At 52.1% G+C, this 12943-nt stretch overlaps 1 protein-coding gene across 1 annotated transcript; it reads right to left on the bottom strand.

Moving 5' to 3' along the window:
• Positions 1 to 7737: 7737 nt before the first annotated feature.
• On the bottom strand, positions 7738 to 10399 carry SLC18A3 (solute carrier family 18 member A3). The gene has a single exon (XM_081863855.1). The coding sequence runs from the start codon at positions 10392 to 10394 to the stop codon at positions 8748 to 8750; it is 1647 nt and encodes a 548-aa protein (XP_081719981.1). The 5' UTR covers positions 10395 to 10399; the 3' UTR covers positions 7738 to 8747.
• Between the last annotated feature and the right edge of the window lie 2544 nt (positions 10400 to 12943).

Genomic DNA, 12943 nt, shown 5'->3' with positions numbered 1-12943 from the left:
AGCAAAACTTGGGACTAGAGAGTGGCTTCCAGTTACATTTAGATGCAGCATGGCCTGTAGATAGCTTAAAGCCTATCTTTGTAGAGTATGGCATAGAATCAGACAGCCTTCTCGGTAGTGGCGCCCACCCTGTGGAATGCCCTCCCATCAGATGTCAAGGAAATAAACAACTACCTGACTTTTAGAAGACATCTGAAGGCAAGCCTTTTTAGGGAAGTTTTTAATGTTTGATATTTTATCGTGTTTTTAATATTCTGTTAGAAGCCGCCTAGAGTGGCTGGGGTATAAATAATAAATTATTATTATTATTATCATAGATTTGTAGAGTTGGAAGGGACCCTGAGGATCATCTAGTCCAACCCCCTACAATGTGGGAATATGCCGTTGTCCCATATATGGATCAAACTTGCAACCTTGGTGTTATCAGCACCATGCTGCAGCCAACTGAGCTAAGCACGGTGATTTGCAAGAGGTGCATCAGAATTGACAAGAGGAGCGTAGATGTGGTATATGGTAGTTAGAAAGCAGCAAGCAATACATCGTAGACAATATGTGGTGACACCAGTATGCGGATTTATTTATTTTTTCAAAACAACAACATGCCACCATGTCCTGACATCCATTTCTCTTGACAACTGAGCCTTGCAACAGTCCTTATCAGAGCTTAGCTGTAAGCTCCTGTTGAAAAGGAAGGAATCTGTCTCTTTCTTTCATTCTGTAAACTTTACAAAATAAAAGACAAGGAAAAGCCTGGATTGATTGCGCTGCAATGATAAACAGACCTTAGAAAACATTTTTCCTGCCTTTTACACTGTACACAATTTTCATACCTAGTTTCCCAGTGAGAAAACTTACTGTGAAGGCGCCGATATTTTCCCCATCCCTGTGGATGTTTGCTCATCGCAAGGGGGCATCTAGATCAATGTGCTCTGAAGGCAATCCTATGCAACTTTTAACTGGGAGTAAGTTCCATTGAATTCAATGGGGGCTTACTTCAGAGCAGACATGGTCAGGATGGTTATACTCAAGGAAACATATATAGCAGAGGGATACGAGAGGAGTTGCGAGCATTCATTGATTTACAGCTGCTGCCTATCCATTTTTCACCAGGAAGGAAACATATAGGAGAGGAATAGAAGATGAATTGCCAACACCCATTGATTTACAGCTGCTGGCTATCCATTTTCACCAGGATGGTGGGAGGGGAAGTTTTAACTCCTGGAAGTGGTAGAAGAGAATGAGGACGAGGTGCCTTTGTTTCAGACCAGGGTTTCCAGCTGTTGTTAGACTACAACTCCCATCATCCCTGACCACTGGTCCTGCTAGCAAGGGATGATGGGACTTGTACTCCAAAAACCGCTGAAGATCCAGGTTTGGGAAGCACTGCTCTTGACTTTGGAAGCGCACGCTGAGAAATCCCGCATAAAGAGAAGAGCATTTTGCATTGGAGGCATGGGGGTGACTGTGTGGGGTGCGCCAGGGGGCGAGGTGTTGGGAGGAATGGGGCAGGCTCCGAAGCAACGTCAAAGGGACCAAGAAAAATGCCGATCTGTAAAGCTTGATATCCGCATGCTCTTCCTCTCTCGGGAGATCAGAGTCTTGAATTCAATTCTACCTAGACATACTACTACTAAGCGACCAAGTCCTAAAGTAAGACCAGAAGTAGGAAGCTTAAGAGAAAACGATGCGAGAGAGGAAGGATTTAATCGTTCCTGTGAAAGTCTGTCCCCAGCCAAGGGCGCCTTGTGAAGGGGTAGCGTGGATGCAACAGGTTATTGCAGCTTTCGAAAACAAGTGGGCTGCTGCGATCTCAACCCCCAAAGCTACTTGCTCCCGTTCGTTTCAGGGCCACTTCTCCGGATTAAGCATTTAGGGGACCGCAGCCTCGATGGTCTTTGAGCATCGCGTTCCTCTCCACTCTAGTAGTTCAGCATCACGATAGATGGGCCTGAGGATGATTTCCAGCAGGAACCTCGGCACGTTTACTCGGGAGTAAGCCCCACTGAGTTCAATGGGCCTCACTCCTTGGGAAGCCCTAGCCGGGAAGAATTATTTAAACCGGGAGCGTAAGGTTCCAGATCGGATTATTTTGGCGCATGCATACAGTTAGCAAAGACAGCGCTAGCGTAAAATATTTCCCTTACACTCCTCCCCTTCCCCGAAGTTGAGAAAGGGAATGGCAGACTGGAGCGAGGTTAGTAAGATACTCCCCACCAACACCACCAGGCGACCCTAGTTAGCAACCCAGAGCCGGATCCGCCACCCACTTAAAATATGGACATTTTGAGCAGACGGAGAGTCCCACTGAAACCAAATATCGCGCAGATCAGCAAGGAAACGGGCGTTCGTTGGCTTTTAAAAGAAAAAATATTCCCTCCTAGACGAGGCAGGATAGGATAGAGACGGCAGAAAGTTCTGCCGTGTGTGTTTGTTTGTTTTGTTTGCAAATAAGTCCCTTTTCCTGGCGACCACCGGTTCCTTGCTTTTCAATGCGACGCAGGCGCCAGACACGCGTTCGCAGCGCGCGTCCTTTGAGGCCATGAGTTTGGAAACCCGCAGCGGCACCTCTCCTTACCTGGCTCTCGTATACCGATCGCAGCGAGGCAAAGTTTCTCCCGAGGACCGGTGCTGATGAGCAAGAACCTGCCAGCGAAGAAGTCTCGGGTTTGGGGCAGCTGCTCAGCAGCCTCCAGCGGAGCTGTCCATGGTACCTCGGCGCCGCCAGCTGCGCTTTGGCGAGCCTTGTGGCCACGCGCGCGAGCGCTCGGAGGGTTGCCCCCTCTCCACGCGACCCACCTTCCTCCTCCTACCCCTCCCCCCGCGGCTGGGTGTGGAAACTCCTCCCCTTCGCCCTTCCTATTCGCGCAGCCTGGGATGGGCGAGGAGGCGGTCCAAACTAGGGAACCCGACGAGCAACAGAAGCTCACCGAAAATGTTTACCTCTCTCAGGTGGAAGAGGGTCGCTGCTTGTGGATGAAAGGCAGGCTGCTGCTGCTTGATAAGGGCGGTGGCGGTAGCGGTGGGCCAGGAAAAAGACCACTGCAATAGGCCAAGGAAGGCGTTCTCTGGTTGGACCAAGTGCTTGTGTGAAAAGCAAGCTGGCTGCCGAACTACACAGAGCGCTGCGTCAGGCAGCGTGGGGGAAGGGGTGCTTTTTGGGCAAAGTTAGGGCGAGTCTGCACATTTGAAAGAGGGTCATAGGTGTTTCACTCCTAGGGCTCCCTTCAAAGGGGCTGGAGGTCTCTTGAGCGCGAATTCTTAGCATCCTTCCTCCAAACCACAGCTGTAATTTAAACGTGCCCTGCTTTTGAGTAATCCCAGAAAGGAGATTGTAGTGGATTTCCATAGGCACGTAACCTCGCCCCTCTCCGCTCCTCGCCTCCAGACTTACATTTCAGAGATACAGTAATTGCTTCCGTAAATATAACCGAACCTTATAATAACTGGTTATGTAACACTCTTTGTTGGCGAAGATGTTTCCTGTCGCTTTCTGGGTTCAAACTCGCCTACCCAACTGCGATATGTCAAGAATATTTCCCTTTCTCAAACTGAGCTAGGAGACTTGCTCAAAGTTTGTGGCAAAGATATTCCAAGTCCAGCGCTCTTCTTCACTGAACCTCACAGCCGAGGGGAAAACACAGACTGTCCCTCACTGCTCCAAGGAGACAAAGAAAGACATCTCTTTGAACCCCCTACTGTAGGATGCAAGTTCTGGGGCGGAGAGATTGCAAAAGACTCCCAGAATCTGGAAGGATTGAGTCTCTCAGCCTATCCTACCTCACAGGGTTGCGAGGGAGACTATTGCATGCTGTCTTGAGCTGCTTGGAAGAAAGGTGGGACATAATTGCAATTTAAAAAAAATGTATTGGACATTCGTTGCGACGTTGCAACAATCATGGTACCAGTTAAGTGCCCGCTTCTCTCTCTCTAAAACCCAACAGGGCAATCCTGCTGGCCCCTACTTGGGAGCAAGTCCTATTCAACCCAACCCGGTGAATCTTCGTTCGGATTAAACTTGCACATGAGGCGCAGGTGATCTCGCAGCACGTTACTCTTCTGAAGCAGAAGCTGCAGACCCAGGGCTGCGATCCTATCTGCACTTTCCTGAGAGTAAATCCTACTGAACTCGATGGGGATTACTTATGAAGAGGCAGGCGAAGGCTTGCACCACTTATTTCTCCGTGGGGGAAGTGTTAGCGATGATCTTGCTAATCTGCCAGCTCCCGCCATCGCCCCAGTTCAGTCCCATATCCAGACTCACCGCCTCCTTTTTATAAGCGTGGGGCTACTGTCCCTCCCCCTGAAACGGATCTCAGAATGATCAAGCAACGATAAAAATAAGAAAGCAGCGCTTTCCCTGGATCCAAGCGGCCTTCCCCAACAATGTGTAATCTGCGATCTGTTTCACTCGCAATGTGAAAAGCACGGTGTTAATTCGATTTAGGGACCCTTGATCCTGTGCATCCCACTCCTACTGGCGGGCTGTCTAAATTCAGAGGGGCCTCCTCGCGAGTAAGCGTGAATCGGCTTTCAGCCTTTAAAGTATTAATAACATTCAACGGGCTTAGAAGGAACCTTTTCTTGCGCTTAGGTGACAAACGAGCGAGCTGGAGAGGAAAATTCGTTGTTGGGGTTCTTTCTTTCCTCCCCAATAAAAACCACCGCCACCTTAAAGTGGCGTCAGTTTTCCTTTTTTCTTTCCCCCTCTTTTGGCTGCATAATCGAAAGCCAACAACCCCCCACCACGAGCTCCTTTGTCAAGTGTGGCTGAAAATGCATTTCCAAAGCGCTCTTTAGCGTAGACACCCCCAACAGCTCGACAGGGCCCTTCTCGTGCGTCGGAATCAGATGGTTTTTCAACGGAGCTGCGGAGAAAATAACCAACTTGTGTGTCTGCGAGGAAATGATTGAATCGTATTGAGCCACAGCTGGAGAGCTCCGAGGGTGGGTGGGGGAGAGAAGGGGGCGCGCGGCGAGAGAAAGAACCGGGGCTCTCGGGGGGAACGAAATATTCGGTTCCCCGGGGTTCTGGCACGAAATAAACCCTTGGATGTGAATGCAGGAGGTCAGATCCTACAACTCCCCCTGAGCTGCAGATACAAAGGTGTGTCCCTCCCCCCCATCAACCCTGGGAAAGGGACCTAGGGCTGCGATATTATATTCTCTCACAGGGGTGCCAACTTGAATAAAATATTGGGTGGGGGGGCAGGTAAGCCCCGCCCCGCACAATCGATCACACAACAGGTGCACGGACACTATTTGAATGGCGATGCTCATCAGTTTTGTGGGGGGGGGGGCAGCCCCCTCAAATATTTTATTGGGAGCGGGAACGAAGGGACCTGGGTAATTCTCATCGGCTGGATTCCCCTCCCCACCCCGCCCCAAAGCAGGCGTCTTTAAGATCCGAATGTAAACCGGTTTTGTGTTGCCCTGGGAATGATAGGGGCTAAAAATGAATTGGTGGGGAGGGGTTCGTGGAGAGAGGGCAAGCGGAGATGAAGTGCTCTTGGCTGGGGTCACCGAGTGTAATAATCGCCATGTTCAGAGTCAGTCCGCCACTGAAGACCTGTTGTACGGGCAGGTTTAGGCTGCCTGGGTTATCTGCGTGACCAGTTTGGGGAACGGGATACTAGACAACACACACACACACACACACACACACACACACACACACACACACACACAAAAACAACCCTTGAGATGCTAGAGAGAGACCCAGCGAAGCTCTTGCGATGCTCCTGCACACCCGCGCGAAACAGCACCAGGGAGAAGCAAGGGCGGGAAGGAGATGCCACCGTCTAATCGCTTATTCAGCAGCTCAGCGCTACCTCCGGTTCCCCCAGCTTGACAGAGGCTGATCTGGAGCTGAACAGCGCTCCACCAACCTCCTTCTCATAGCTTGTCTGCAGGAGAGTTGTGAGATCTCTCTCTCTCCCCCCGCCCCCCTTTTTTCCCTTCAATTATGAAGTCAATTGTATTGACTTTTCTCGAAAGCTGTCCACCAACGCTCTCAACCGATCTCTTGGGTCGCGAGCTCGTTTGGTCCTTTTCCCTCTAGCTGAGGACCCCGAGTGAATTAAGGGGAGTATTCACTGCGCACGTGAATACTGGGAAGTGCAAACGTGGGTGGGAAGGTGGGGAGAGGATTAACAACTAATCTGCCGGATCCAAGCTGGGTGGGGGGAAGCCATGAACAAAGTGAGTGCCCTTCTGTAGGTCTAGGAGCAGAATGAAAGCGACGACACCAGGTGAACTGGAGACGCTCCAGAAGTTGCCTCTGTCTTTCGAGGGCACGTGGGCTGAGGAGCGAGGCACTTACTCGAAAGTAAGCCCCGCTGAGCACGCAGGAGGGAGCTAATTCCGAGTAAAGTTGCACAGGACCACGAGTTCAAAAACCGGGAGCCTGATCATTTAGGATGGGGTCGACCCATCCCCAAGAAACCCATGGGATGAAGAGTCTCATCCCTACATAAGAAGCCGCCTTATAGCGAGCCAGATATTTGCTCCATCTAGGTAGAGCTCAGCTGGGAGAGCATAAGACTCTTAATCTCAGGGTCGTGAGTTCGAGTCTCGCGTTGGGCGAAAGATTCTTGCCTTGCAGGGCGCTGGATTAGATGATCCTAGTGGTCCCACTGACCTGGGATCTTCTGCATGAAAAACAGCTGCTCTAGCCCTTCTCCATAATCCATTTGTTGGGAAGTGAGCGCCAGTAAATGTATTGAGACTTTACTCCGAGGAAGCAACTTTAGGACCGCGGTTTTAAGCATCCTAATCCTTGCGCAAGATTGCAAGGAAGGAGATGCGCAGCGGGATCCTAAGTGCCGCTTGGTTGATCCAGTGGACTTTAGGAGGCACACTGCAGACTCGACTCTGCTTACTCGGAAGTAAGTCACACTTACTCCATAATAAGAAACACAATCCTTGCACGCTTAACCTCAGGACCCACCGGGAAGTTATCCTGCGCAAGCCCCATGGAAATAAACGAGAGGCGCGCAATAGCTCTCTCTCCTGATCCAGACCCGTCACCAAAATCTTTCCGATCCCTGCTGTCGCTCACAAAACTTTTCAATATACTTTTACTTTGTATAAATGCTGCGGAGAGCGGTGCGCCCAGCTGGAGACGCGCAGTTTTGAAAATTCCATTGATTCCAAATCTTCATTTAACCATTGCTAAGGCTGTGATCCTACGCATACCTTCACCAGGAGGCAAGTCCTCTTGAGCTCAGCGCAACTAATTTTTGAGAAACCGTGGGCAAGAGGGAGGCACGTCTCATTGAGTTCCAGGGGCCAGACTGGCAGTGCAATCCTATGCACGTCTACTCAGAGGTTCCTAGCTGATTTCAGTTGGCCTTACTCTTAGGAAAGTGGGTAATGGATTGTAGCCTTAAGCACATAGGTGTACATTAATGGCAGTGGCTTAAAAAAAAAAAAAAATTAAAGTGCTTCCCTTTGATTGGATCTGGCCAGCCTGCCTTCGTCTTTTTTTCTATAGTATTTGGGTAGGTGGCAGGAGTATATGATTTCAAGCGGATTTCTTGACGGGGACGGAAGTTGTATTTCCAGAATGACTCCTATAACTTTACTGTTTCAGCCAGGAATTAAAGCTCCTATATGGACCCATCTGACAGTCACGTGCATTATTATTAGACGTTCCACCGAATGCAATGGAATTTGCTCAATAAGCATGCTTAGGACTACACCCGGGTCTTTACACAAACAAACAACCAAGCCAAGACGTACTGTTCCCCTGAACGCCATTTATTCAGCCGGCACAACCAGTGTAGCAGTTTCAGACTAAAACATGGTACGGTATATTGCATTTATCAGAGTAGCAGCACAACAGGAAAAATAAATAAATGGTTACAGATTTCTTTCCCCCTCACTGAGAGGAGAAATAATACGACGTGATTTCCATTGCTGGCATTAAATATGAAACCGACAGTTTCCACACAGGTACCTATATATATTTATAAAAATGTACAATATTTATTGAGACCCCGGATGTGCATTTTGCAACTTACTTTTTTCTCCCTTACAATTTTAAGAAGATACTTCATTGGTGTTGTAAGGTGTTTCTATGAGAATTTATGCAGGACAGGGTGATTGACACCTGTCTCCCTCGAGCTACAAAATCCAGGGGATGATTCACAAAGGAGGAGCAGACCCTCACAAGCCCAACACCACAGACATAATTTTCAGACCACCTCAAAAACACAACGCTTTCTCGGCGGAGTCAGTTCACACATTCAAGTCATCAAGTGTGCCGCAGTCAAGTGTAGGGAAAAAGAAAGAAAAAGAAAACCCGTGTAATTGTGTGAAACGCTTCCAAGGGATAGCATTACCCCCGTATATGTGGCAAACTTAGTGATGTACATGCATGTGTGAACCAGCCGAAAGCCACACACAAACATTGCGAGAAAAACCTCTTGGCACAACAGGCTTTTGTCAGGGAGTTTTGGACGTGTGTCATTCCCTCTTTTAACAGGAAAAGACCATCACAGATCTCTGCAAATGCACCTTTCATGTTAGGATAGTTATCTGGAGCTTTCATCTTGACAGGGTCTTTAAGGTAATACCTTTTAGAGAAGAAGAAGAAGAAGAAGAAGAAGAAGAAGAAGAAGAAGAAGAAGAAGAAGAAGAAGAAAGCCATCACATCAAGACAAAGGTTAAAGTAGTATATTGGCACATTGGGGCATAACAGCCAAGATGCTCTCCATAACTCCCTCTTGGGGTACTCCGCCCACCCTCTAAGTATAGTCATAGTCTGAAGAGTCCTCTTCAGACGCCCCTCTGAAGTCTCTATGGAAAGAGTCTACACTATTCTCTTCAGCGCCCCCTACCGGGTGGAGGTGTTTGCCCTTGCCTTTGCGTTCTTCCATCTTAATAGTGTCGTAGAGTCCCTTGGGCCCCTCCTCCAGGAGAATGTTCCTCTCCGAGTGCGAGGGCTTCATCTGGCAAATGTTTTTGAGGGCCAGGAGGATGGGGGCGTAAAGCACGTTAGCCAGCCCCATGCCCAGGTTGAGTTGCACAAAGCCAAAGGAGTGGACGATCTCCCCGGCCACAATAGGCCCCAGGGCGTATGCCACCGAGTAGGAGATGTCGGCGATGGCATAGACGCTGCCATAGACCGACACGTAGCGGACGTCGACCAGGAAGGCGAGGGTGGGAAGCAGGGCGGTGTCCACCAGGGCAATGCCAAAGCAGATGCCACACAGAGGGACGGTGAGCTGCCAGAAGTTCCGGCAGGCGGGCACCATGCAGGAGGAGGCCCCTATGGTGGCCAGGCCCAGCGCCCCATAGAACCATTGGAGGTGGGGGTATTTGTCTGCCAGCTTGACGGTGACATAGACGCCCAGCACGTGGGGGATGAAGGCCGGCAGCCAGGTGAGGCCCATCTCCCACTCGTTGGCGTCCATGGTCTTCTTCATCCAGTTGGAGATGGTGGGCTCCAGGAAAGCCAAGGGGATGTTGCACGTGGTGAGGGCCCCGGCTACCACCATGATGTAGGGGTCTATCATGAGCTTGTAGATGGGGGTGCCCACGGGCATGTTGTCCCGAGACCTGTCGCTGAAAGGCTTGATGGCCAACAGGAGGAGCAGGCCGTCGAGGAGCGAGATGAAGGCCAGTACCAGGAAGGGCACCCTCTTGCCCGCGAAGTAGTACAGGATGCCTCCGAAAGGGGGCGCCACCAGGCTGCCGAAGGAGATGAAGGCGAGCGCGATGCCCAGCGCGCGGTTGCGCTCCGACTCCTCCGTGTACTTGTCGGCGATTAGCGCGATCCCCGACGTGTCGGCAAACGCCGAGCCCAGGCCCTGCAGGCTGCGCGCCGCGAACAGGGTGCCGTAGTTCTCGGCGAAGGCGAAGATGATGGTGGACAGGAACATGACGCCCAGGCCGATGAGCAAAGGGATGGCGTAGCCCACGCGGTCGATGAACGTGCCGCTCAGCGGGTTGACCAGCAGCTGCAAGATGGCCTTGGAGGCGAACAGCACCCCGATCCGGATGTCGTCGCTGTCGGCCGGGTAGCGAGGCCTCAGCATGGGCCGGGTGCTATTGAGGGACCAGCCCAGGCCACCACCTGTCGTGGAGATGTTGGAGGCGGCGGTGGCCGGGGCGGGCGCCTGTTGCTGCTGCTGCTGCTGCTGTTGCGCTCCCTGCTGGCGTTCCTCGGCGACGTTGAGGGCGGCCACGAAGTCCGGGACGATGGGCACGATCACCATGTACAGCATGTTGTCCAGCAGCAGCGCCACGCACACGATGACCAGCAGGAGGCGCCGCTGGCGGTTGGCTTCATGCAGGGCGCTGCTTAGGGCTTTCGTGCGCTGGCCCACCGCCTCCGACAGTTTCTCCACCGCCGAGCGGGGCCCCGACGGGGCGGAGGCCTCCTCCTCCATCCTCCGCAGCCGCTGGGAGTCCAGGGAAAGGAGAAGCAGCCGCAGCAGCCGCAGGAGGCGTTAGCTGGGCATGGGGCGAGGGGAGCAGAGGAGCCCTGCTGGGATGGGTGGAGGTGGCGGCAAGAGGAGCCTCGTCTGTCCCACCAGTATCTGTCTCTCTTATCTATCTCTTCCTCCCTCCCTTCACTTCTCCGTGCCTTTCAACCCCCTCTTTCCCCAGATCTCATTTCCCAGGGTCTAACAATGCTTCCTCTCCTGTCTTACCCAGCTTCCCTCCTTTCTCCAGAACGAACTTTCTTTCTTTTCTTTTTCTCCCTCCCTCCTGCACTTCCCCAGGAGGCTCGGCCGCCTCCCTTCACGCCTCGCCTTCCCCTGTTCTTAAACACAGCCCTCCTTCCACGACGCCACCCCGGGCTTCTCCGGCTTTCCTTCCAGAGGCCCGCTCACCTGCCTCTGCTCCCCCCACCCACAAGCCTTTCCTACCGGCTCCTCTCCTTCCGGTGCTCCGCGCTGCCCTTTGGAGCCAGACGCGCACCTTGGTGGCTCGACTTCCAGACGGAGCCCTCCCTCCTCCCTCTCTCCGCCTGTCTTTCCCCTCCTCCTCCTCCTCCTATCCGTCTCCCTCGGACCTCACTCGCCTGCTGAGCCTCTCTCTTCTTTCGCCCTCTCGCCTTTCTGGCTCACGCACACTCTTTCTGGTCAAGCGGCGCTCCGTGGCTGCGCTCCTTGAGTGCTCTCAGTCTTTCTCAAGAAGCATCCGAAGGCGCGTCCTCTTGCGCTTGCCTTCGCCTTTCCCCCCCTGGCCAAGGCTTGGTGAGGTGGCAGGAACCGAGGGTTGCCCATCAATCCGTCCAATCTGGAGAGTGGAGGGCAAGGATATCTCTCTCTCTCTCTCTCTCTCTCTCTCTCTCTCCCCTAGCCCCCTTGATTCTCCTTCCACTTCAGGGACTCTTGGAGAGCTCAGACCGTCCCTTTGGCAACTCCATCCTTGGCTGCCTCCAAGCGCCTTCTCTTTGCCTTCCTTGACGGAGAAGCCTGCCTCTTGGTGCCACCGGCGCGGATGGACTTGCCAGCTCTTACTTTTTCCTTCCACTCCGCCCCGCCTCTCCAAAAAAAAGCCGGCTCCCCCCACCCTCACGCACTCACACACTGGCCTCCCACCCCGCGCAAGTTGTGACGCACAGTTCAGCTCCGGTCCCCGAGTGGTTCCTTCGCCAGCTGCGTTTCTTTATGCTAATTTAACACATGGAGGAGTCTTAGCCAATTGCTAAGCGGGGAGTCCGCACCCGGGAGCAGACCCCCCTCGGAAGGAGGGAGAGAGAGCTGGCCCGGGGTGTGTGTGTGTGTGAGAGAGAGAGAGAGAGAGAGAAAGAGAGAGAGAGAGAGAGAGAGAGAGAGAGAGAGAGAGAGAGAGAGAGGACGCGTGTGTTGAGTGCAGCGCTGCTGCGCCGCTCGGCAGAGAAGAATGCCTAGCCTGCTGGAGCTGGAAAGGGCTTTAAAAAAACCCGGAGAAAGTCGCAATCCGCTCAAGTCTGCGCAGGCGAGTGTAGCCGCCACCAATCAGGCTAGCAGAGTGGAGCCTCCAAGCTCAGAAGCAGTCTACCGCGGAAGACTCGGAAGGAAAGGAAAGGAGAGGGTCGAGTGCGTTTACTGAAGCGCTTCTCAGACGCATTGGACTGGGTTCCTGCTGGAAACGGGATGTGGGGCCAGGAGGAGCCCTTGTTCTGAGCCAGCCAGGACACACTCCCTGCCCGCCCCCACCTCCTGCTTTAGTAGAAACAGATTCAGCTCTGAAGAGGACTGTATAACGTGAGAATCTGACAACCCCAAGAGGATAATTTCCAGTTTCCCTGAAATGATTTCTGACTCACTGGGGGAAAAGGGGCAGGCAGGCGGGTGGGTGGGAAGAGAAGGGGGTTCACCGTCCTCACGGGCACTATTGGCAGAGTCGGGACAAAGGGAACATTCAGACAGGGCTGGATTAAGGCTCAGCCTTGGAGTCCCGGTTCACAGCAGAGTCTTAGGTTTAACAGAAAGCAAAGTGATTTTAAGCATATGCAGACAGCATATGCAGAGAGCACAACTGTGATTTACAGGCTGGCTCAAGCTCAAGCTGTGAGACTTTCCGTTTTTAGATACCAAGCCTTGCACAACACCTAGAGAAAACTCTTTACAGACCCTACAGAAAAGATCCCTTTGCATTATCTTCTATTCCCGCTCCCCATACAAAAAAACCGCTGCCACCAACAATATTATCGAATTCAAATGCCTTGATTGTGTAATGAACAGCAACACGAAAATGCCTTTTTTATAATGATGGAAGCAAACTGGACTTACTTCTGAGTAAACGTGCTGGTAAAGTGCTCTATGAATGTGTTAAACCCACCGCTGCCGCCAACTTCTCTCCAACTTACTAACTCAAAGCAGGGCTGTTGGCTAACCAGGTAACAACATGGCAATAGCCGGTTGCTGCTTCAGAGCCCGTCTTTCACCTCATTCAGAATGGATGAAGGTTCAACATGGCAGTGAGCTTATACCCTGCTCCGTTG

The sequence above is a fragment of the Podarcis erhardii genome (genome assembly GCF_964252035.2).
Source record: "Podarcis erhardii genome assembly, chromosome: 5".
Taxonomy (NCBI): domain Eukaryota; kingdom Metazoa; phylum Chordata; class Lepidosauria; order Squamata; family Lacertidae; genus Podarcis; species Podarcis erhardii.
Note: the sequence above shows the minus strand (reverse complement) of the source record. Positions and strands in the feature narration are given on the sequence as shown.

Excerpts from the sequence above, each read along its gene's own strand:
- SLC18A3 (XM_081863855.1), bottom strand. The coding sequence starts at position 10,394 with ATGGAGGAGGAGGCCTCCGCCCCGTCGGGGCCCCGCTCGGCGGTGGAG.